At 50.4% G+C, this 22,069-nt stretch overlaps 1 protein-coding gene across 1 annotated transcript in view; it reads left to right on the top strand.

The window, feature by feature from the left end:
- Positions 1–5,597: 5,597 nt before the first annotated feature.
- The window catches only part of LOC132589008 (homeobox protein SIX4-like), a 52,985-nt gene continuing 36,513 nt past the window's right edge, over positions 5,598–22,069 (top strand). Inside the window, 1 exon segment of the mRNA XM_060261521.1 lies at positions 5,598–6,445. Within this exon segment, the coding sequence (XP_060117504.1) occupies positions 5,598–6,445 (848 nt within the window).

Raw genomic sequence — 22,069 nt, 5'->3', positions numbered from 1 at the left:
AAATGCCTTCTCCAGATTGGGAGGGAGATGGGGGCTTTGAGAGCCGCACAATATATGGGAAAGAACCGCATGCGGCTCCAGAGCTGCAGTTTGGCCACCCCTGTCTTAGCTGGAACTCCAGTCGTTCCTACTCCCTCGCCTATTTCTTCCGGTTCACCACCAGGCCCGGCGCTGCACTGAGAACAGAAATGGACAGAACTTTCCCGGCTTTGAAAACCACCCACTTGCTCAAAGATTATTCTTCGCAGCGGTGGCCCCGGGGCCCCGATCCTAAAAGATAAAATCACAGCTGCCTTTGGACTGGAGTTGCAACCCCATGGGATCCTTCCCGGTTTCCGGCTTACTCGCGAGTAAACGCGCGCTGACTCGCCCTGCGCTTCCCCAGAGAGGGAAGACGATATTCCCAATTCCCTCTCGGCAGATAACTGGCTCCGATTCTTTCTTTCTTTCTTTCTTTCTTTCTTTCTTTCTTTCTTTCTTTCTTTCTTTCTTTCTTTCTTTCTTTCTTTCTTTCTTTCTTTCTTTCTTTCTTTCTTTCTTTCTTCCTTCCTTCCTTCCTTCCTTCCTTCCTTCCTTCCTTCCCTCCCTCTGCCTCAGTCGATCCATCTGGAAAAAGGGTGCAGTGACCTGGGCTTTTTTTGTAACAGGAACTCCTTTGCATATTAAGCCATACCCCCATGATGAAGCCAATCCTCCAAGAGCTTGCAGGGCTCTTCCTACAGGGCCCACGGTAAGCTCCAGGAGGATTGCCTACCTCAGAGGGGTGTGGCCTAATAGGCAAAGGAGCTCCTGCTGCCCAAAAAAGCCCTGGGCGTAACAATGACCTTTCCTTGGGAGGCCTTGCCTGAAGGTTGCCAGATCCTTGAAACGGCACAGAGGCGTGATGGGATGCACGTTTCCTCAGAAGTGCATCCCACTGAGCCATAAATAGGAAGCCTCAGTAATTGTATGCCAATACCACACCATACCCCCAGCTTTCATTCACTTCATTACCTCTGGTCCTTTTTTTAGTTTGTAAGCCGCTTTGGATCCCCGTTGGGGGTGAAAGGTGGAATATAAATAAAGCAAAAAATTAAAATAATAATATAATAATAATGTAAATGAAGTACCTAGCGGCTGCATGGTGATTTGGCGCCGCCATAGTTTCCCGCAGAGCTTTTGGGTAGAAAAGCCCGGCAGGGATTCATTTGCATATTAGGCCACACCCTCTGATGCCAAGCCAGCCGGGACTGCGTTCCTGTGTTTTCCTGCTAAAAAAAAAAAGCCCTGCATATTTGTATGCTGGTTTGCTTCCCTTCAGGAATCTCCTAGCAGTCGCACACATGGGTGGCAAGTGTCCCGAAGCTTCCTCCGCCAGTTAAGAACGTAAAGCCATGTTGGATCAGGCCAATGGCCCATCCAGTCCAACAGGGGCCATGCCAAAAAACTCCAAGTGCCATCAGGAGGTCCACCAGTGCGGCCAGGACACTAGAAGCCCTCCCACTGTTGCCCCCCAAGCACCCAGAATACAGAGCATCACTGCCCCAGACAGAGAGCTCCTTGGGCTAATAGCCTCTGATGGACCTCTGCTCCACATGTTTATCCAGTCCCCTCTTGCAGCCGCCACCTCCTGTGGCAGTGAATTCTACATGTTAATCACCCATTTGGGTGAAGGACTTCCTTTTATCCATTCTAACCCGCCTGCTCAGCAATCTCATTGAATGCCCACGAGTTCTCGTATTGTGAGAAAGGGAGAAAAGTGCTTTTTTCTCTACCTTCTCTATCCCATTCAGGGGTGGCCAACGGTAGCTCTCCAGATGTTTTTTTTTTTTTTGCCATGCTGGCTGGGGCTGATGGGAGTTGTAGGCAAAAAAAAAACCATCTGGAGAGCTACCGTTGGCCACCCCTGAATGGGATAGAGAAGGTAGAGAAAAAAGCACTTTTCTCCCTTTCTCACAATACGAGAACCCGCGGGCATTCAATGATATTGCTGAGCAGACGGGTTAGAATGGATAAAAGGAAGTCCTTCTTCGCCTGCATGATGTCACCCCTCGGTCGACGTTTCTCCAAAGAGCCCCAAGCTCTTTAGTTCCCTGTTTGAACCGTCCCATTCCAGCGCTGACGACCCCGCCCAGATGGTTTAGCAGCGAGAAAGTCACAGAATCGTAGAGTTGGAAGGGACCTCTAGGGTCATCTAGTCCAACCCCCTGCGCAGTGCAGGTCAACCCATAAATACCAACCCCAAGTCAGATTGGAACTGGGGACGACACATCCCCCGCCCCCAACCCTGAAGTTCAACAGATAACCTTGAGCATGCGCGCGCACACCCTTCCGCCCCTGTCGAGTCACAATTGACTCAGGGCGACCCCGAAGGGTTTTCAAGGCAAGAGATGTCCCGAGGTGGTTGAACATATGAAGCTGCCTTTTACTGAATCAGACCCTTGGTCCATCGAAGTCAGTATTGTCTGCTCAGACTGGCAGCGGCACTCCAGGGTCTCAAGCTGAGGTTTTTCACTCCTTCCTTTTGGTGGGCTCCCATCCAAGGACTACACCCGAGGCTGACCCGGCTTAGCTGCCGAGATAGGACCAGATCGGGCAAGCCTGGGCTATCCAAGTCAGGGCAGAAAGGCCCCCGCGATCTGTCATTCAGCCTAACCTTCCTCACGAGGTTGTTGTGATGAGGAAATCAGGGAGGGGACAGTCACGTTTTGGAAAGTGGGAGGCAGGAGATGCACAAACGCCAGAGGCTCACGATTCTCTCTCTTCCGCCCCTCCCCCCCTCCCGTCGTACATTGGCTATCTTCAAGATTCTCTAACTGGAGTATAAGAACATAAGAGAAGCCATGTTGAATCAGGCCAATGGCCCCTCCAGTCCAACACTCTGTGTCACACATAAGAACATAAGAGAAGCCATGTTGAATCAGGCCAATGGCCCCTCCAGTCCAACACTCTGTGTCACACATAAGAACATAAGAGAAGCCATGTTGGATCAGGCCAATGGCCCCTCTAGTCCAACACTCTGTGTCACACAAAAGAACATAAGAGAAGCCATGTTGGATCAGGCCAATGGCCCCTCCAGTCCAACACTCTGTGTCACACATAAGAGAAGCCATGTTGGATCAGGCCAATGGCCCCTCCAGTCCAACACTCTGTGTCACACATAAGAGAAGCCATGTTGGATCAGGCCAATGGCCCCTCTAGTCCAACACTCTGTGTCACACATAAGAGAAGCCATGTTGGATCAGGCCAATGGCCCCTCTAGTCCAACACTCTGTATTACACAGTATTATTATTATTTTATTATTATTATTATTATTACACAGTGGCCAATGCACACACACACACAGCCACTGATGGACCTCTGAGTATAAATTTCCTTCTTCCTTGACCCTGCTGCGATTCTCCCCCTCCCCCCCTACCAGCTGAAGAAAGGCGCGAGTTTATGCAGGGGATAGAGAAGGCAGAGAAAGAAGTCCTTTTCTCCCTTTCTCACAAGACGAGAACTCGTGGACACTCCATGAAATTGCTGAGCCTTCGGGTTAGGACGGGTAAAAGGAAGTCCTTCTTCACCCAAAGGGTGATTAACACATGGAATTCGCTTTCACAGGAGGTGGGGGCGGCTACAAGCACAGCCAGCTTCAAGAGAGGATTGAATCAACATCTGGAGCAGAGGTCCATCAGTGGCTATTAGCCACAGGGTATTGATGGAGCTATCTGTCTGGGGCAGTGATGCTCTGTATTCTTGGTGCTTGGGGGGGCACAGTGGGAGGCTTCTAGTGTCTTGGCCCCATTGATGGACCTCCTGATGGCATCTGGGGTTTTTTGGCCCCTGTGTGACACAGAGTGTTGGACTGGATGGGCCATTGGCCTGATCCAACATGGCTTCTCTTATGTTCTTAAGGTGGGCGCAAGAAGCGCGCAAACGAAAGACATCAATGCCCACCGGATGTGATTTTATTTTAAAGGTAGCCGCGGCACAAGGCACCTTAAAGTTTTCCAGATTTGTTCCGCTTTTAGAGTCTTGATTGGGTCCACACAATCCTGATCCTATTGTCTCGCTGATCGCATACCCTCATCTCGCCCTATTGTATCGATCCACTCTGTGTATTCCGCCTGGAGTCTCTCAATAAGAGAGGCGGACTAGGAATGACGTCAGCAGAACAAGGTAAAACAAAGCAGGAGTCAAGTGGCACGTTGAAGACCAACAAAGTTTTACTCAGAATGTAAGCTTTCGTCTGCATGCCTACTTCTTCAGACGAGGGGATGGGGTACAGTGAGCTGAAACACATACAGCTGGTGGTCTTGACTCCTACTTTGTTCTACTGCTTCAGACCAACTGGGACCAAGGTAAAAACAAACTTCAAGGGCCCCGCAAAGTTTAAATGAGCATAAACTGTCATGCGCAGGCGAGACTTCGCCTACCCAGAATCAAACTTTGTAGATCTTTAAAAAGCGGAGAGCAACTTTTATCTAGCTTCGGGCCGACACGGCGACCCACCTGAAAGCAAAACTTTAAAAAAAAGTTTATTTGAGTTGCAAGACGCCAAAGCAACTTCTCTGCGGGAAGTGGTGTGTGTGTGTGTAGAACAAAGCAGGAGCCCAGTAGCACCTTTAAGACCAACGCACTTTTATTCAGGATGTAAGCTTTCGTGTGTGCATGCACACTTCTTCAGACGAGGAACGAGGTATAGCACGCAGAGCTACAGATAGCTGGTGGGGTTGGGAATGCAACGTGGTGCAAAGTTAAAATCCAATAGCAGAATAGTAAAATCAACACATTCAGAAAACCTTGGATCTGGGTTGCATTAGCGTGTGTGTGTGTGTAGGGTGCTTTTAAAATGTCCGCACCCACTACGAGAAAAAGAAAAAAGAAACCTCTTTCGATCGGGGCATTGTTTCCTCCACCTTGGAGCGCCGCGCCAAAGCAGCGCGCCGCAGCTCCTTCCAGGTATGGCTTTTTCACGTGGAGCAGCGAAGGGGAGGAGCGAGAAAGGAAAAACTCCATCTGGGGGAGTGGAGAGTGAGAGAGAGAGAGAGGCGGGAGGAGGAGTTGATTGACGGTTCCCATAGAAACCCCCTCGCACGCCCCGCCCCGCGATGCGAACGGACCAATAAGCGCGCCGGCCAGCCCGCCTGGGCCATTCAGACTAGGTAGCAGCCGGAGAGGCTTCGCTGGAATCACGTTGCCGGGAGGGGGGGGGGAGAAGGAGGGAAGAGCCGGGGGGGGGTGCACCAAAGAGGAGCCGCGCTTGGACGTTTGCACGAGTGTGCGTTTTTTGCAAGTTCGGACGTTTGCACCAGTGCGTGTTTTTTTTTTTTTTTGCAAGCTCGGACGTTTGCACGAGTGCGTGCGTTTTATTTAATTTTTTTTTTGCAAGCGCCGTCTAAGCGCTTCCTGCGTGGCGCAGGAGAGGAGGAGGAAACCTGATCGGCTGGAAAGGGGAGCCGGCTGCAGGAGGAGGAGGAGCAGGGGAGAGGTGTGCGCCCTCTCCGGCCCGGAGCGGTGGAGGGGGGAAAGAGTTAGAGGGGGGGGGGAAGGAAAATCCAGAAAGGGGGGGGGGGTGAGAGGAGAAACTCCTCCAAGGGAAGGAGGAGGGAGGGGTGAGGGGAGGCCGAAAATGTCTTCGGCTTCCCCGGCGGCCGGGAAGCTCCCGATCAAGCAGGAAAGCGCGCTGGAAATGCTGGCGCAGGAAAGTTCGACGGCGCCTCCGCCTCGACTGGCTTTTGCAAGAGGGGACGAAGAAGAGGAGGAGGAGGAAGAAGAAGCGGCGGCGGCTGCAAGAAGCCGGGATCGGGCCCTTTTGCAAGTCGAGCTGCTGGCCGCCGCTGCTCCCCCCCGGGCGGGCGCGCCGTCGGCGGCTTCCCCCGCGCCCTCCCCGTCGTCCGGATCGTCCTCGTCGGCGTCGCCGCCGGGCCTGCTGGCTTTCTCCCCCGAGCACGTCGCCTGCGTGTGCGAGGCGCTGCAGCAGGGCGGCCACCTGGACCGGCTGGCGCGCTTCCTCTGGTCGCTGCCGCCCGGGGAGCTGCTGCGCGCCGACGAGAGCCTGCTGAAGGCGCGGGCGCTGGTGGCCTTCCACCGGGGCCTCTACGCCGAGCTCTACGGCATCCTGGAGAGCCACAGCTTCGGCGCCGCCAGCCACCCGCTGCTGCAGGAGCTCTGGTACAAGGCCCGCTACAGCGAGGCCGAGCGCGCCCGGGGGCGACCCCTGGGCGCCGTCGACAAGTACCGCCTGCGCCGCAAGTTCCCCCTGCCGCGCACCATCTGGGACGGCGAGGAGACCGTCTACTGCTTCAAGGAGAAGTCCCGCGCCGCCCTCAAGGAGCTCTACCGCCGCAACCGCTACCCCTCGCCCGCCGACAAGCGCCACCTGGCCAAGCTCACCGGCCTCTCCCTCACCCAGGTCAGCAACTGGTTCAAGAACCGGCGCCAGCGCGACCGCAACCCCGCCGAGCCCCAGGCCAAGAGGTGAGACCCGGGATGGGGGGGAGGGAAGGAGGAGCCGGGATGCTGGGCGCTCTGCACGCGCTCAGAGGCACCCTCGGGGCCCGAGCTTGGCTGTCTGGTTCCTGCCTGGCTTGGGACACACCCCCTCTCTTCCCCAAAGCACATTTCACCTTCTCTTTCCCCTTCTTTTCTTTTATGCCTTCTCCCTTTTCTCCTTTTCCTTGTTCCGTCTTCCATTCCTTTTTTCCTTAGTACCTTCTAGCTGTTCTTCCTTTCCTCCTTTTTCTTTTATCCCTTCTCCCTTTCCTCTTTTTAATTATTCCCTCTTTCATTTCTTTTTTCCCCTTTTGATCTTCTAACTGCTCTTCCTTCCTCTTTCCTTTTTTTCTTCTCTCCCCCCTCCCATCCCTTTTCTACTTATCTTCTAGCTGTGCTTCCAGCCCTCTTTTTCTTTCTCTTTCCCCTCCCATGTCATTTTTCCTTATTATCTTCTAGCTGTTCTTCCATTCCAACTTTTTTTTTCCTTCTCCCCCCTCTCCCATTCCCTTTTCCCTCATTATCTTCTAGTTGCTCTTCTCTTTTTCCTATTTTCTTCACTTCCCTCTCCTGTTCTTTTCCACCTTATTTTCAAGCTCCTCTTCCATTCCTCTGTTTCCTTATTTTCTTCTACCCCCTTTCATTTCTCTTTTCCCGTTCCCCCTTTTTTCTCTCCCATTCTCACGCCTTATTCGCCACTTTCTTCTATCCCCTAGTTCTTCTTTTTCCTTTTTTGACCTCTTTCTCCCTCCTCGCCTTTTGTTTCACTACTTCCTGGTCAACCTTATTCCTTTCTCTCTCTCCTCCCTCCCCTTCTTTTTTTGCCTGCTTCACTATAAAGTATGAATTCTTCGGATTCTTTGAAGTACTTCAGGTCTGGGGCCAGCCCTGTGTAGTCGGTATTCCCGCTCTTTCAGCTTGAAGAAAATAATGGTTGAGGCTGCCTTTCGACCTCAGGTGGTTTACCAGCACAGGAAAGTCCTTCGTTTTGTGCAACGTCATGGGCGACATTTGAACCCAGGGCTTCTCTGCTGGAGCCTTCAATTACCTCAGGGTGTCTCCTTTAGCCTCCTCTCCATCCTTTCCTGCCCTGCTGTCTGACTTCATTTCCCATCCCCCGCGCATACCCTAACACCTTCCCGGCTTTCTTACCATTTTGCCTCCCTCCCTCTTTCTCCTGGCTTTCCCCCTCCCCCCTCCCCTTTCCTGAGTTTCCTTTCTGGACAAACATGGCGTTTACCTTCAGCCCTGTTCTTTCTCCGCCACCCCCTCTTCTCACACTCACTCAAAACACACCCACTCCTTGGCTTGCACGCAGAGTGTGTGTGTGTGTGGGGGGGTGAAGTGTTTCCAGCAGGAATAAGAGAGTCTACTGGCTCCTCTCTCCTTAGACACATTTCTCCCCCCCATCTCTCCCCATGCATACTTCCCCCCCCATCTCTTCCCCGCAGGCTTTTCCAAAATCCAACCCCTTTGAACCCTGTCAGTGACTTCCATAACAAACCAGGTCCCCCTCAACCCTTCCCCCCCCCCACATTCTAACTCCATTCCTCCTCTTGTCAGGGTTATGCATAGGACTCCTTCCCTCTTCCCCCCTCATGCAAATTCCCCTTTCCCTGGGCCTTGTTAGAGGATTCTTGTAACAGCATAAGGGCTGCTTCCAGCTATCCAACTTCTACGTTTAAGCTGCCCCAGGCCTCCCTGGTCATTCTCCCTGGTGTGTTCTCAAAACATCTCAACGACACTCTCTCCTGAGCTCCTCCTTATCTAGAACCCAAGGAGACTTTTCTCTCTCTCTCTCTCATTTTATTTGACAGCGTTAATCATTTGCCAGGGTTTTATGTCACCGAGGGAAAAAAGAGAAACACGAGCGCATGGCTTGGCTTGGAGGGTAACCGTCCCCCCCCTCCCACGATTCCTTGCTTCTCTTGTTATGAAACTTGATTCTGTCCTGACGGAGATTGGGTTTCCTTTCCCCAGAAGAGAGGAACAAGAGGAGGGCTCCGGCCTAAGCCACCGGCCTGCGGCCCGAGAAGATCCAGAATAGATCTCCTTTTAGCCAAACACCTCTCACTGTGTTGAGTGCATTTGTGGGAATCACCACAGATGGACATTTCCCAAGTCCCACTGTGTAGAGAACACATCTTAGAAAAGACAAGCGGGGTACCTACAAGGACTCTCATTTTCCCTTTCTGCCTCTCTTTTCCCTTCCCCAAGCAGCCCCTGTAGCTTCTCCCCTTTTCCTGCTTCAGTCACTCCTTCCCACCCAGTGACTGTACCTTTATCTGCCCCCTCCTCTTCGCCTTTCCTTTCTTCTCCCTTTCTCTCATGCTTGGGAATGTTTCAAAAATGCCAAACCCTGTTCCAATGACCGCAGAAGTTAGTCTGAAAAATTCAACAAAAGCGCTTGGATTTTTCTGGATCTAGTCTACCACCCGGCTAGGCCGGGCCCAGGTGTTGCTGAGGCAACGGTAGGGGGGTGAAAGTGCTGGAGAAAATGCGGGAATTGTTCTGAGCTGGCCCCTTTTGGTTCTTGACGCATGTACATCAGAACCGCAAATGGGTGGGGGAGGGGGAAACTGGGCAGACCACTCAGCAAAATCCATCCGGACTGAGGTGTTATGGGGGGGAAACAAAGTTCGATTGAGCAAGTTGAGGTTTTCTTTTTCCACTCGCTTGGGGGAGGGATGGTGGCTCAGTGGCAGAGCATCTGCTTTGGTAAGCAGAAGGTCCCAGGTTCAATCCCCGGCATCTCCAACTAAAAAGGGTCCAGGCAAATAGGTGTGAAAAACCTCAGCTTGAGACTCTGGAGAGCCTCTGCCAGTCTGAGTAGACAATACTGACTTTGATGGACCGAGGGTCTGATTCAGTAGAAGGCAGCTTCATATGTTCCTATGTTTCTTTTGCCAGTGGTGTCGACCGCAAGAGGTATAAACTCCCAAAACCATTAAATTACAGGGTGGTTTGAAAAAGAAACAACTGCCATTGTTTGATTCCTGGTTCTTGACCCGGATGGGGGAAAGAAAATGTAATTTTTTTCTCTCTCTGGCCCAGCCAGGGGTCATTTTGTAGAAAAAGAGGTGCCAGAGTTCGTTAGCGCAATTCAGTTGTATATGCCACACACCCTGGACATCGCCGGAAGGTGTACAAAATTATATCCACTCAGCATCTACCTTAAAATGCTTCTTGAATTATAACAGTCATCATAAAACCTTAACTCCCATCATACCCTTTGAATCAGCGGTCCCCAACTTTTTTGGCACCAGAGACCAGTTTTGTGGAAGACAGTTTTTCCAGGGCGGGGGGTGGGGGGATGGTTTCAGGATGATACAATTGTGCACTTTATTTCTATTAGTTTGGTGTGGTGGTTAAGTGTGCGGACTCTTATCTGGGAGAACTGGGTTTGGTTCCCCACTCCTCCACTCGCAGCTGCTGGAATGGCCTCGGGTCAGCCATAGCTCTTCCAGAGTTGTCCTTGAAAGGGAAGCTGCTGTAAAAGCTCTCTCAGCTCCACCCACCTCACAGGGTGTCTGTTGTGGGGGAGGGAAGGTAAAGAAGATTGTGAGCGTCTTTGAGACACTGAAATTCAGAGTGGAGGGCAGGATATAAATCCAGTGTTGTTGTCATCGTCTTATTATTATTGTTATTACTACATTGTCGTATATAACGAAATAATTATACAACTCACGGCCTGGTTGCTAACAAGCTGCGGAGGTTGGGGACCCCTGCTTTAAATGACTTTCCCCTGTGTAGCCACAGTGGCATGATGAAGATTTCCATCTGTCTGTTTTATGCGTTTCGGTTTATTTTCCCTTTTTTATATATAGGGGGAAAATATTAGAAAGTTTGTCAGATCTTAAAGTTCTCTGCTGGAGCCTTCAAAGTTCAGCAAAATTCTTGCAGCGGGTTTGAACAACGGAGCCCTGAAACAAGTATTTTGGTGGGGTTGTAAGAATGAAAGCACGCAACAAAATTTAGCGGTTCCTGAGCTTCGATCCTGTGAGCTCCTGCCCCCAATGAGGCCTGGTCCCAGCACTTGGGAACAACTCCAAATAAAAGCAAAACCTTTTGCCCTTGATCCACCATTGTGGGCTGCCTTGTTACAGTACTCTTTGTCCTATTCTGCGTCCTGCCGGGCTCAGATGTGATGTAGCAGGAAGTCATAATCCAAGTCGCTCAGAATCTTCCTTTCTCTCTCTCTCTCTTTACGGCTGTGTTCCACTTAGGGAATGGGAAAGCATAAATATGTTGTCCGAAGCCATGTGACTCAGGAGCACCTGTGTTTCTGGCGACTTCCGTGCTCTGACAGCCTGTCCTACTGTTGCGACATAAACAGCTAAATTGACTTTACCTACCGAGTCAAAGGCATAGACTCCTCTCTGCCCTACTGCTTTTCCTTTTTTTGTTTGTTTTGCGATGCCAACTATGATTCTTTGGCCTGCACTGGAAACTGAGAGGCGGCGTGGTGGGGTGGTTAAAAGTGTTGGTCTAGGTAAAAAAAGGTAAAGGTAGTCCCCTCTGCAAGCACCAGTCGTTTCCAACTCTGGGGTGACGTTGCTTTCACAAGGTTTCCACGGCAGACTTTTTACAGGGTGGTTTGCCGTTGCCTTCCCCAGTCATCTACATTCTCCCCCCAGCAAGTTGGCGACTCATTTGGCTGACCTCGGAAGGATGGAAGGCTGAGTCAACCTGGAGCCGGCTACCTGAACCAACTTCTGCTGGGATCGAACTCAGGCCGTGAGCAGAGGGCTCCGACTGCAGTACTGCAGCTTTACCACTGTGCGCCACGGAGCTCTTATATCTCTGCTACCTAATGGCCTGGCTTGACAAGGTCTCATTTATGTCAGATTCGGCCCTCATAACAAATGAGATTGACACCCCTGACATAATCTCTTCCAGTATATTGGCACAAAGTGACTGATCTCCCTGCAAGTCCATACTTTGACTACAGCCCAGATGGGGCCGCACGGCCTGAATCCCCCTGCCCTTGACACCCAATAAGTCACCAGTTCAAGACCAGCTGGGGGCTCAGCTTCCCACAGATACCCCACCATTTTTTATATAAACCTCATCATTGAACCAGTTTACCAAGGGCAGTGAGGGTGGAAATAAGGGGGGTGGGAGACTCATTTTACTGACCTTGGAAGGATGGAAGGCTGAGTCAACCTCAAACTGGCTACCTGAACCCAACTTCCATCGAGATCAAACTCTGGTTATGAGCAGAGCTTAGGACTGCAGTCCCCCTATGCAGCAGCTTTACCACTCTGTGCCACAGGGCTCTTAAAGGGAACCCAGGATTAGGACCCCAGTTCAAATCACCACTTGCACCCCCCCCCCAAAAATACTTGCTTTTGAGCTCCATTGTTCAAACCCCCTGTGAGAATTTTGCTGAGCTCTTAAGATCTGAAGAGCCCGGTGGCTCAGAGTGGTAAAGCTGCAGTACTGCAGTCGGAGCCCTCTGCTCATGACCTGAGTTCGATCCCTGGTGGAAGCTGGGTTTTCAGGTTGCTGGCTCCAGGTTGACTCAGTCTTCCATCCTTCCGAGGTCGGTAAAATGAGTCCCCAGCTTGCTGGGGGGGAAGTGTCGACGACTGGGGAAGGCAATGGCAAACCACTCCGTAAAAAGTCTGCCATGAAAACGTGAAAGCAACATCACCCCAGAGTCGGAAACGACTGGTGTTTGCACAGGTGACTACCTTTACCTTTTTTACTTAAGATCTGACAAACTTTCTGATGTTTTCCCCCCGCAAAAAATGGGGAAATAACCAAAACATATCAAGCAGACAGATGGAAATCTTCTTCATGCCACTGCGGCTGCATAGGAGAAAGAAAGTTAATAAGTATGATAGGAGTAAGGTTTCAGAATGACAATTATAATTCCAGAAGCATTTTAAGGTAGATGCTGAGCTGATAGCATTGAGTACACCTTCTGGTGATGTCGGGTGTGTGTGGCATGTGCAATTGAGTTGTGTTCAGGACCGCATCTACATGTTTTTTAGGGGCAAAATTTAAAAAATGACACCCCCTTATGGGGTCATTCTATCTTATAGGCCCATAGAATACAGTGGACTCCATATCCAATTTGGCACCCCCCCACACACATATCGGTGCCTGGGGCAAGCATCCCCCTCTGCCCCCCTCGATCCGGCCCAGGTTGTGCTCATGAGCTCCGGCACCTCTTTTTCTATGGAATGACCCCTGCTCACAATTAAATTTCACAAAGGGAGAAAGAAGATCTGTAAGCTGATTGACAGAGCTTCACTGACCTAGATGGACCAAGGGTCTGACCTAGATGGACCAAGGTGGGTGGGGCTGAGAGAGCTCTCACAGAGGCTGTCCTTTCAAGGACAACTCCTGCGAGAGCTGTGGCTGACCCAAAGTCATTCCAGCAGCTGCAAGTCTTCTCCCTCCCCCAACTGAAATGCTGTTGTTTCCTCTGGACACAAGTCTGAAATATTTTGCTCTCGGCTATAGCAGCCGAACTAGTGGTGGTCTGAGCTTCCTTGGAATGCAGGTGGCTTGTTCCCCCTGAACATCTTCTTTTCAAGAGGCCTTGCCGTTAATTAGTGTTTACGTTAATTCTCCTAAGAACACATTTCCTTTTCTTCTAGGGCAGGGGTGGGGAACCTCTGTCCCGAGGGCCGTAAACAGCCTTCGAGATCACTTGGTGTGGCCCTCGGGAATTGCTGGACCGAACCGAGCCATGTGGCAGCCTCTCTGGGGCCTGGCTGGCCAGCGAGGATTATGGGGCCCAGCTGTGCTATGCAGCAGCCTCCCCAGGGATCACAGGGCCCAGATGTACTGTTCGGCAGCCTCCCTGGGGCCTGGCAGGCTGGCCAGAATTGCTGCAGGGCCTGGAAAAGTTACTGTCACCTTTCAGTTTGCACTTGATTATCCCAGATGGTGTGGTCTCATACGCTAATGAGTGTGTGACCTGATATGCTAATATTGGGGGATGTGGTCTAATATGCTACTGAGTTCCTACTGGGCTTTTTCTACAAAAAAGCCCTGGACCTAGGCATTTGCCTAGGGCAGTGGGTTGTGTGTGTGTGCGCGTGCGCCAGATTAGGCTCTCCCCACATGACTTCAAATAGAAAAACAATTATTTGCATTAATTTTGTTGGCCTGAATCATTCTCCCTCGGTGAAGTACTGTTTTTTAAGTTGATAATTTTTTATGGCCCGCGAATGATGTTATAAATATCCATATGGCCCTTGGCAGAAAAAAGGTTCCCCACTCCTGTTCTAGGGCTTGCCTCTCCAACTTATTAATTCTGTTCATTAATTCCCTCCCCCCCCCCCCATCCTTTTTAGCAATCATGGTTTGTAGCGCAGAAAGGACGAAGGCTGTAAAAATATTCTTAGCAGGAGCAAAAGTGCTACTTAAATGATAGCGATCTGAAGAACAAACAACCCAATCCTGTTTGCTTATTTGCAGGAATGCCTGACCCCCACCACCAAGCTTTGGTTCCCTTGCTGCCATAAGCTTGGGGTGCCTTTTCTTTCGTTTCCCCCCACCCCAGGGTGGCGTTTTCCTCTCCTTGGGATGGACCAGGAATAGAAAACATCTGACGCATTTTGGCTACAGTTCTCACACAGGTGGTAAATTTGTCAGTTCATATAGCCTTTTGCAGGCTGTTGTGTCTGAGAACAGCCAGCCAAATGCCATTTGGATCTGGGTATCGCTTTACGGCCTGCCTCGTTGTTTGATGTTGGGGCAGCCATGTGCCACGTCCAAGACCTTTCCGTCTGTCTCTGCTCCCCTCTCTGAAGCCTGTTGGCTTGCATCTAAAACTGGAGAGGCACTAAAAATTTTAACAGACTCTTTGGTGTGAACGTATATCTCCTTTCTCCTGTATTTTGTATTATAAGATTGCCTTTGTTGGAAATGTCAATTTGAACAGGTATTTTAACAAGAAGACTTACAATATAAAAATATCAAAAATGTCGATGATGTAAAGTTAAGAGATAATATGTGACAATTTATGTATTTAAAGAAAGTATGTTAGATGCAGACTAAGATTGATTTGTAATTATAATTTCTTACCCTTTACCCTTCTAGAAAACTAATAAAAACTTTTAAAACATTTTTAACAATTGAGACCTTGTAAGAACGTAAGAGGAACCATGTTGGATCAGGCCACCGGCCCATCCAGTCCAACACACTGTGTCACACAGTGGCTGAAAAACCAGCTTTCATCAGGAGGTCCACTAGTGGGACCAAGACACTAGAAGCCCTCCCACTGCTGCCCCCCCTAGCACCAAGAATACAGAGCATCACTGCCCCAGACCTAAGAACATAAAAGAAGCCATGCTGGATTAGGCCAGTGGCCCATCCAGTCCAACACTCTGTACACATAGGGGCTGAAAAACTAGGTGCCATCAGGAGATCCACCAGTGGGGCCAGGACACTAGAAGCCCTCCCACTGTTGCCCACCCCCACCAAGCACCCAGAATACAGGGCATCATTGCCCCAGACAGAGAGTTCCATCTATACCGTGTGGCTAATAGCCACTGATGGACCTCTGCTCCATATTTTCATCCAATCCCCTCTTGAAGCTGACTATGCTTGTAGCTGCCACCACCTCTTGTGGCAGTGAATTCCACATGTTAATCACCCTTTGGGTGGAGAAGTACTTCCTTTTATCTGTTTTAACCCGACTGCTCAGCAATTTCATTGAGTGCCCACGAGTTCTTGTATTGTGAGAAAGGGAGAAAAGGACTTCTTTCTCTACTTTCTCCATCCCATGCATAATCTTGTAAACCTCTATCATGTCACCCCGCAGTCGACGTTTCTCCAAGCTAAAGAGCCCTAAGCGTTTAAACCTTCCTTCATAGGGAAAGTGTTCCAACCCTTTAATCATTCTAGTTGCCCTTTTCTGGACTTTTCCCAATGCCATAATATCCTTTTTGGGATGCGGTGGCCAGAATTGTACACAGTTTTCCAAATGAGACCGCACCATCGATTTATTCAGGGGCATTATTATACTGGCTGATTTGTTTTCAGTTCCCTTCCTAATCATTCCCAGCATGGCGTTTTTTATTGCAATCGCACACTGTCTTGACATTTTCAGTGAGTTATCTACCATGACCCCAAGATCTCTCTCTTGGTCAGTCTCTTGCCAGTTCACACCCCATCAACTTGTATTTGTAGCTGGGATTCTTGGCTCCAATGTGCATTACTCTGCCACGTTGACACCCACTCACCCAGCCTGAACAGATCCCTTTGGAATGCCCCACAATCCTCTCTGGTCCCACCGCCCTGAACAATTTAGTGTTGTCCGCAGATTTGGCCACTTCACTGCTTACTCCCAACTCCACATCATTAATGAACAAGTTAAAGAGCATGGGACCCAGTACTGAGTCCTGCGGCACTCCACTGCTTACCATCCTCCACTGCAAAGACTGCCCATTTATACTCACTCTCTGCTTCCTATTAATTAGCCAGTTTTTGATCCACAAGAGGACCTGTCCTTTTACTCCATGACTCTTGAGCTTACTAAGGAGCCTTTGATGAGGAACGTTATCAAAAGCTTTCTGGAAGTCAAGGTAAACAACACCTATTGGGTCCCCTTTGTCCACATGTCTGTTCACCCCCTCAAAGAACTGTAACAGGTTAGTGAAGCAAGATCTTCCCTTACAGAACCCATGCTGAGTCTTCCTCAATAACTTGTGTTCATCAATGCGCCTACTCATTTTGTCCTTGATAATGGTTTCTACCAACTTTCCCGGTGTTGAAGTCAGACTGATTGGCCTGTAATTTCCCAGATCTCCTCTGGAACCCTTTTTAAAGATGGGGGTGACATTTGCTACCTTCAAGTCCTCAGGAATGGAAGCAGATTTCAATGAAAGATTACATATTTTTGTCAAGAGATCCAGAAATTCACCTTTGAGTTCTTTCGGAACTCTTGGATGTATGCCATCCGGACCTGGTGATTTATTAGTTTTTAATTCGTCAGCCAGTTGTAGGACCTCCTCTCTTGTCACCTCAATCTGACTCAGGTGTTTCAACACCCCTTCCAAAATTAGTGGTTCTGGAGTGGGCAAACACTTCTCATCTTCCACAGTGAAGACTGAGGCAAAAAATGCATTCAGCATTCTCAGCCATTTCCCTATCCTCCTTCAGTAATCCTTTGACCCCTTGTTCATCCAAGGGCCCCACTGCCTCCCTGGCTGGTTTCCTGCTTCTAATATATTTGAAGAAATTTTTATTGTTGGTCTTTGTTTTTTGCAATATGCTCCTGATGGTCACTTTTTGCCTGCCTGATCACAGTCTTGCATTTGATTTGCCACAGCCTGTGTTCCCTTTTATTAATCTCACTTGGACTACCTTTCCACCGCTTAAAGGAATTCTTCTTACCTTTTACAACTTCCATTACTTTGTTAACTATGCAGGCCTTTTCTTATACCTGTTTGTGCCTTTTCTAACTTGTGATATATATTTTATCTGAGCTTCTAGGATTGTAGTTTTAAATAGCCTCCAAGCTTCCCTAAGGGTTTTGACTGTATTTACCTTTCCTTTCAGTTTCCTCTTCACATGCCTCCTCATCTCAGAGAATTTACCCCTTTTAAAGTTAAATGTGGTTGTGCTGGTCTTTTGGGGCAACTCCCTATTTATACAAATGGTGCAATCAATAACGTTATGATCACTGCTCCCAAGCGATGCAGTCACTTTTACATCTCTCATCAAGTCTTGGGCATTACTTGGGACCAAATCCAGGATCGCCCCACCCCTGGTAGGTTCTGTGACCATCTGCTCCATAGCACAGTCATTGAGAGCATCTAGAAACTCAAGCCTCTTTCTCTCGACTGTAACAGGGAGAAAGAAAAGGTGGGTGGAGGCAGGATGGAAGTTTATGAATGATTTTGGGCAGGGTTGTGGGGGTTTTTTTCTGTCTAATCATGCCAGAACTTGGGACTCATCTATGGGAAGGGAAAACGCTGTAGGCTCAAGGCAGTAAAAAAGAGGGGACTGGATAAGCATATGGAGCAGAGGTCCATCAGTGGCTATTAGCCACAGCATATTGTTGGAACTCTCTGTCTGGGGCAGTGATGCTCTGTATTTTAGTGCTTGGAGGGGCACAGTGGGAGGGCTTCTAGCCCCACTGGTGGACCTCTTGATGGCACTTGGGTTTTTTGGCCATTGTGTGACAGAGTGTTGGACTGGATGGGCCATTGGCCTGATCCAACATGGCTTCTCTTATGATCTTCTTCGTGGTCTCTGTGCATTCACACATATGGGTATTCCTCCGGAATGGCCCTGACCTCGGAGAGTTCAAAGCAATCTTGATCGTAGATCTGGCGCGCCTCCCCCTCGTCCCGGGGCGGAGCCACCGTTTGCGCATGCGCGGACGAGGAGGGAGGCGTCTAGCCACTCAGTTTCTTCCTTACCGCTGACCCGATCGCACCTACCTCGTTGATCTCCAACTTCCTCATTGCAATCTACCAGCGAACCTACTTCTTTCTTCAAATCTTCCAACTTCAGTCTTTCATCTTCACGATACTATAGGGCGAAAGATATATTCGCTCACTACAGCTGCAACAAAGATACAAAACTACACGGCATGCTTTTCAGCATATGCATACAATCTAACCACCTATCTCAACACCCTGATACCCTCCTTACCCGAGGAATCACGAAAACCAGCCACTAACGCCCTTCAGGAATTAGCAAGACTGAGCAAGCAGCAGATTAACACAGCTCGCCATGCTGCACAGTGCTCCTCCAAAGCCTTGGCCTCAGCTATAGCCTTACGCAGACATGCGTGGCTTAGGTCCTCGTCACTCCAACCGGATATTAAATATAAGATTGAGGACCTACCCTTCGACGGCCTTGGCCTGTTTAACGCGGCCACAGACGACATCCTCACATCAGTCGATGACGGCAGGAAACGGGCGAAACGCTTGGGGGTCTCCCAACACCAACCCCAGTTCAACAGGCAGAGGAACTGGAAGTCCACCTACCATAAGGGTACCAAGTCTCCCAGACAGCAAACCTCATGGAGACGAAAAACCCCCCAGCCCAAACTGTCATCCCAATACAGACCACGCACTCAAACTTCCAAAAAGACCGCAGCTACCTCAAAACCGTCTCTTTGACCACCCTGCCACGAGACGTCCAGTTCCCCTCCTTCAGCCAAATCCCCACTCATACACCCGTCTACAACAGTTTTACCCCGCCTGGAGAGACATAACATCGGACGCTTGGGTCCTCGCCATCATACAGAGAGGATACCTAATAGAATTCACATCCACCCCGAAACATCACAGATTTCTTACCACCCCATCGTCCGCACCTCTACAGACAGAAATCGCGTCCCTGCTAGACAAGAACGCGATAGAACCAGTCCCACCCCGATACCATCGCACCGGGTTTTATTCCCGCTACTTCCTGGTGCCGAAAAGAGATGGAGGTCTCCGCCCGATCCTCGACCTTCGCAAACTAAACCTCCACATCACCTACAAGAAATTCCGTATGATCACACTCCAGGCAATCCTTCCACTTATTCCAGAACGCTCCTGGATGGCATCCATAGATCTACAGGATGCCTACTTCCACATCACAATCAACCACCATCACAGAAGATTTCTCAGATTCGCCGTCGGGGAGCAACACTTCCAGTTCCGTTCTCTCCCATTCGGCCTATCGACGGCCCCGAGAGTCTTCACCAAATGCATGGCAGTAGTTGCCGCATCACTACGCCAACGAAGCATATCAATATACCCATATATAGACGACTGGCTGATCGTCGCCCATTCAAGGGAACAACTCCAACTGGACGTCTCCACTACCCTCTCCCTCTTGGCCACTCTCGGCCTCCAGGTCAACTTATCAAAATCCAAACTAACCCCTACTCAGAGAATTCAGTTCATAGGAGCAGACATCTCCACAGTCTCCCAGACAGCTTCTCTACCGCACGACAGAGTACTCAGCATACAGTCTCTGGCCAACACCATCATTGCCCGGCGCTCCCAGACAGCTCTCACGTTTCAGAGGATGCTAGGCCTAATGGCAGCAACCACCGCAGTCCTATGCTTCGCGAAACTTCACATGCGACCCCTGCAGATGTGGTTCGTCAGGACCTTTCATCCTCACACACAGCACCAGTCCACACTCTTGACCCTCCCATCGCACATCGTAACATCCCTCAGATGGTGGACGATGGAACATCATCTCCGCACGGGCATGCCGTTCAAACAAGCCCCTCCCTCAGTGATCGTCACCACGGACGCCTCCAGGTGGGGATGGGGAGCCCACTTAGGAACCCTCACAGTCCAAGGCCAATGGTCGGACTACGAGCGGTCCCTCCACATCAACTGCCTAGAGCTCCTGGCAGTACACAAAGCGCTGAGATCCTTTCTCCCATCGCTACGGAATCAGCACGTCCAGGTCACCTCCGACAACATCGCCACGGTCTTCTACATCAACAGGCAGGGAGGCACCGCCTCCATCAGACTCTGCAAGAGGGCCTTGGCATTGTGGCATTGGAGCATCACCCAGGGCATCTTCCTCACGGCCGTTCACCTACCAGGGAACGAGAATACCCAGGCAGATGCCCTGAGCCGCCACTCGACCAACAACCACGAGTGGTCTATCAGCACTCAATACATCCGACAAGTCTTCAGAACCTTCGGAACCCCGAGCATAGATGTATTTGCTTCACCATCAAATGCCCAGTGCACCCACTTCTACATGAGAGGTCCACCATCCCAGCTCTCCAGAGGGGATGCATTCCTCCAAACCTGGAAGGGAAAACTACATTACCTGTTTCCCCCCATCCCACTCATCACAAGGGTCCTGCAGAAAATCCAAACAGACCGCACGAACTGCATCCTCATAACCCCATGGTGGCCACGCCAACCCTGGTTCACCACCCTCCTGTCCCTGTCCAACAGGACATTCCTAATCCTCCCACAAGCACAGGACCTTCTCTCCCAACAGGACGGAAAGGTCCTACACCACAACCCAGCATCCCTCAAATTGACGGCCTGGAGAATCAGTTTTTAGAATTTCCCCCGGACGTCCGCCAAGTCCTAGTGAACTCTAGAAAACCATCCACTAGGAAAGCCTATCTACTAAAATGGAAGCGCTTCACTCGCTACGCCTCTCAACACAACTTTGACCCTAACTGCGCTACCATCTCTCAGGTACTAACCTACACCTTAGCACTTTCAAGGACAGGCCTCTCATACTCCTCCCTGAAAGTACACCTCGCAGCTATCTCTGCCTTCCACCCCCACATCGGGGGAACAACTGTCTTCTCTCATCATGCCACGAAGGCATTCCTCAAGGGCATCATTCGTCTACACCCTCCAGTCAGACAACTCCTCCCAACCTGGAGCCTCTCTCTAGTGCTCAGCCAGCTCATGAAACCACCCTTTGAGCCCATGGCATCTATTCCACTGCACCTGCTATCGTGGAAAACAGCACTACTCACGGCTCTCACCACAGGCAAGAGGGCTAGCGACATCTGTGCCCTGAGGGCGGACCCACCTTACACAATCTTTCACAGTAACAGGGTGGTCCTTCGCCCCGACCCGACCTTCCTACCAAAGGTCGTTTCTCCATTCCACCTAGGGAAACAGTCAATCATACCAGCCTTTTTCCAGCACCCCTCGGACGCAGGCCAGAGGGCTCTCCACAACTTGGACGCGCGCAGAGCACTAGCTTTCTACATAGACAGAACTCGAGAATTCCGTAAGGATCCGAGACTCTTTGTTACCTACGCCACCCATAATAAGGGCAGCAAAATATCTACTCAGAGGCTCTCTAAGTGGCTCGTTGCCACCATAGAACTCTGCTACCAACTGGCGAAACAACCAGTCCTGCAACACATACGAGCTCATTCTACCAGAGCCGTCGCCACCTCGTCAGCCTTCACGAAGGGCATCCCTATAGAGGACATCTGCGATGCCGCGGTCTGGTCCTCCACGTCTACCTTCGCCTCGCACTACGCTCTTGACGTTCGTGCCCGGCGTGATGCCTCCTTCGGACAGGCTGTACTTCGCTCCATCTTCGACTGACCACCGTAAGTACCACTCTCATTACATTCTGGTCTAACCTTGCATACTTTTTACAGATCCAGCACCCGCCTCCGAAGGGATAGCTCGCTAATCACCCATATGTGTGAATGCACAGAGACCACGAAGAAGATGGACAGGTTTCTTACCTGTAACTGGTGATCTTCGAGTGGTCATCTGTGCAATCACACAGACCCACCCAGCCTTCCCCGCTGCTGGACACTTACCTAGCACGTCTTCCACCTGTCCGGTGGCGGGAAGAAACTGAGTGGCTAGACGCCTCCCTCCTCGTCCGCGCATGCGCAAACGGTGGCTCCGCCCCGGGACGAGGGGGAGGCGCGCCAGATCTACGATCAAGATTGCTTTGAACTCTCCGAGGTCAGGGCCATTCCGGAGGAATACCCATATGTGTGATTGCACAGATGACCACTCGAAGATCACCAGTTACAGGTAAGAAACCTGTCCTTCTTAAGAAACTTTAGATTCTGTGCAACAGCTAGTTTATTTTGTCAAATTTATATCCCGGCTGGGAACCCGAAGCGGCTTGCATCCTTTTCCTCTCGTCTATCTTAATCCTCACAACAAACCT

Source organism: Heteronotia binoei, chromosome 21 (assembly GCF_032191835.1).
Source record: "Heteronotia binoei isolate CCM8104 ecotype False Entrance Well chromosome 21, APGP_CSIRO_Hbin_v1, whole genome shotgun sequence".
NCBI lineage: Eukaryota > Metazoa > Chordata > Lepidosauria > Squamata > Gekkonidae > Heteronotia > Heteronotia binoei.
This window is presented reverse-complemented; position numbering and strand designations above follow the sequence as displayed.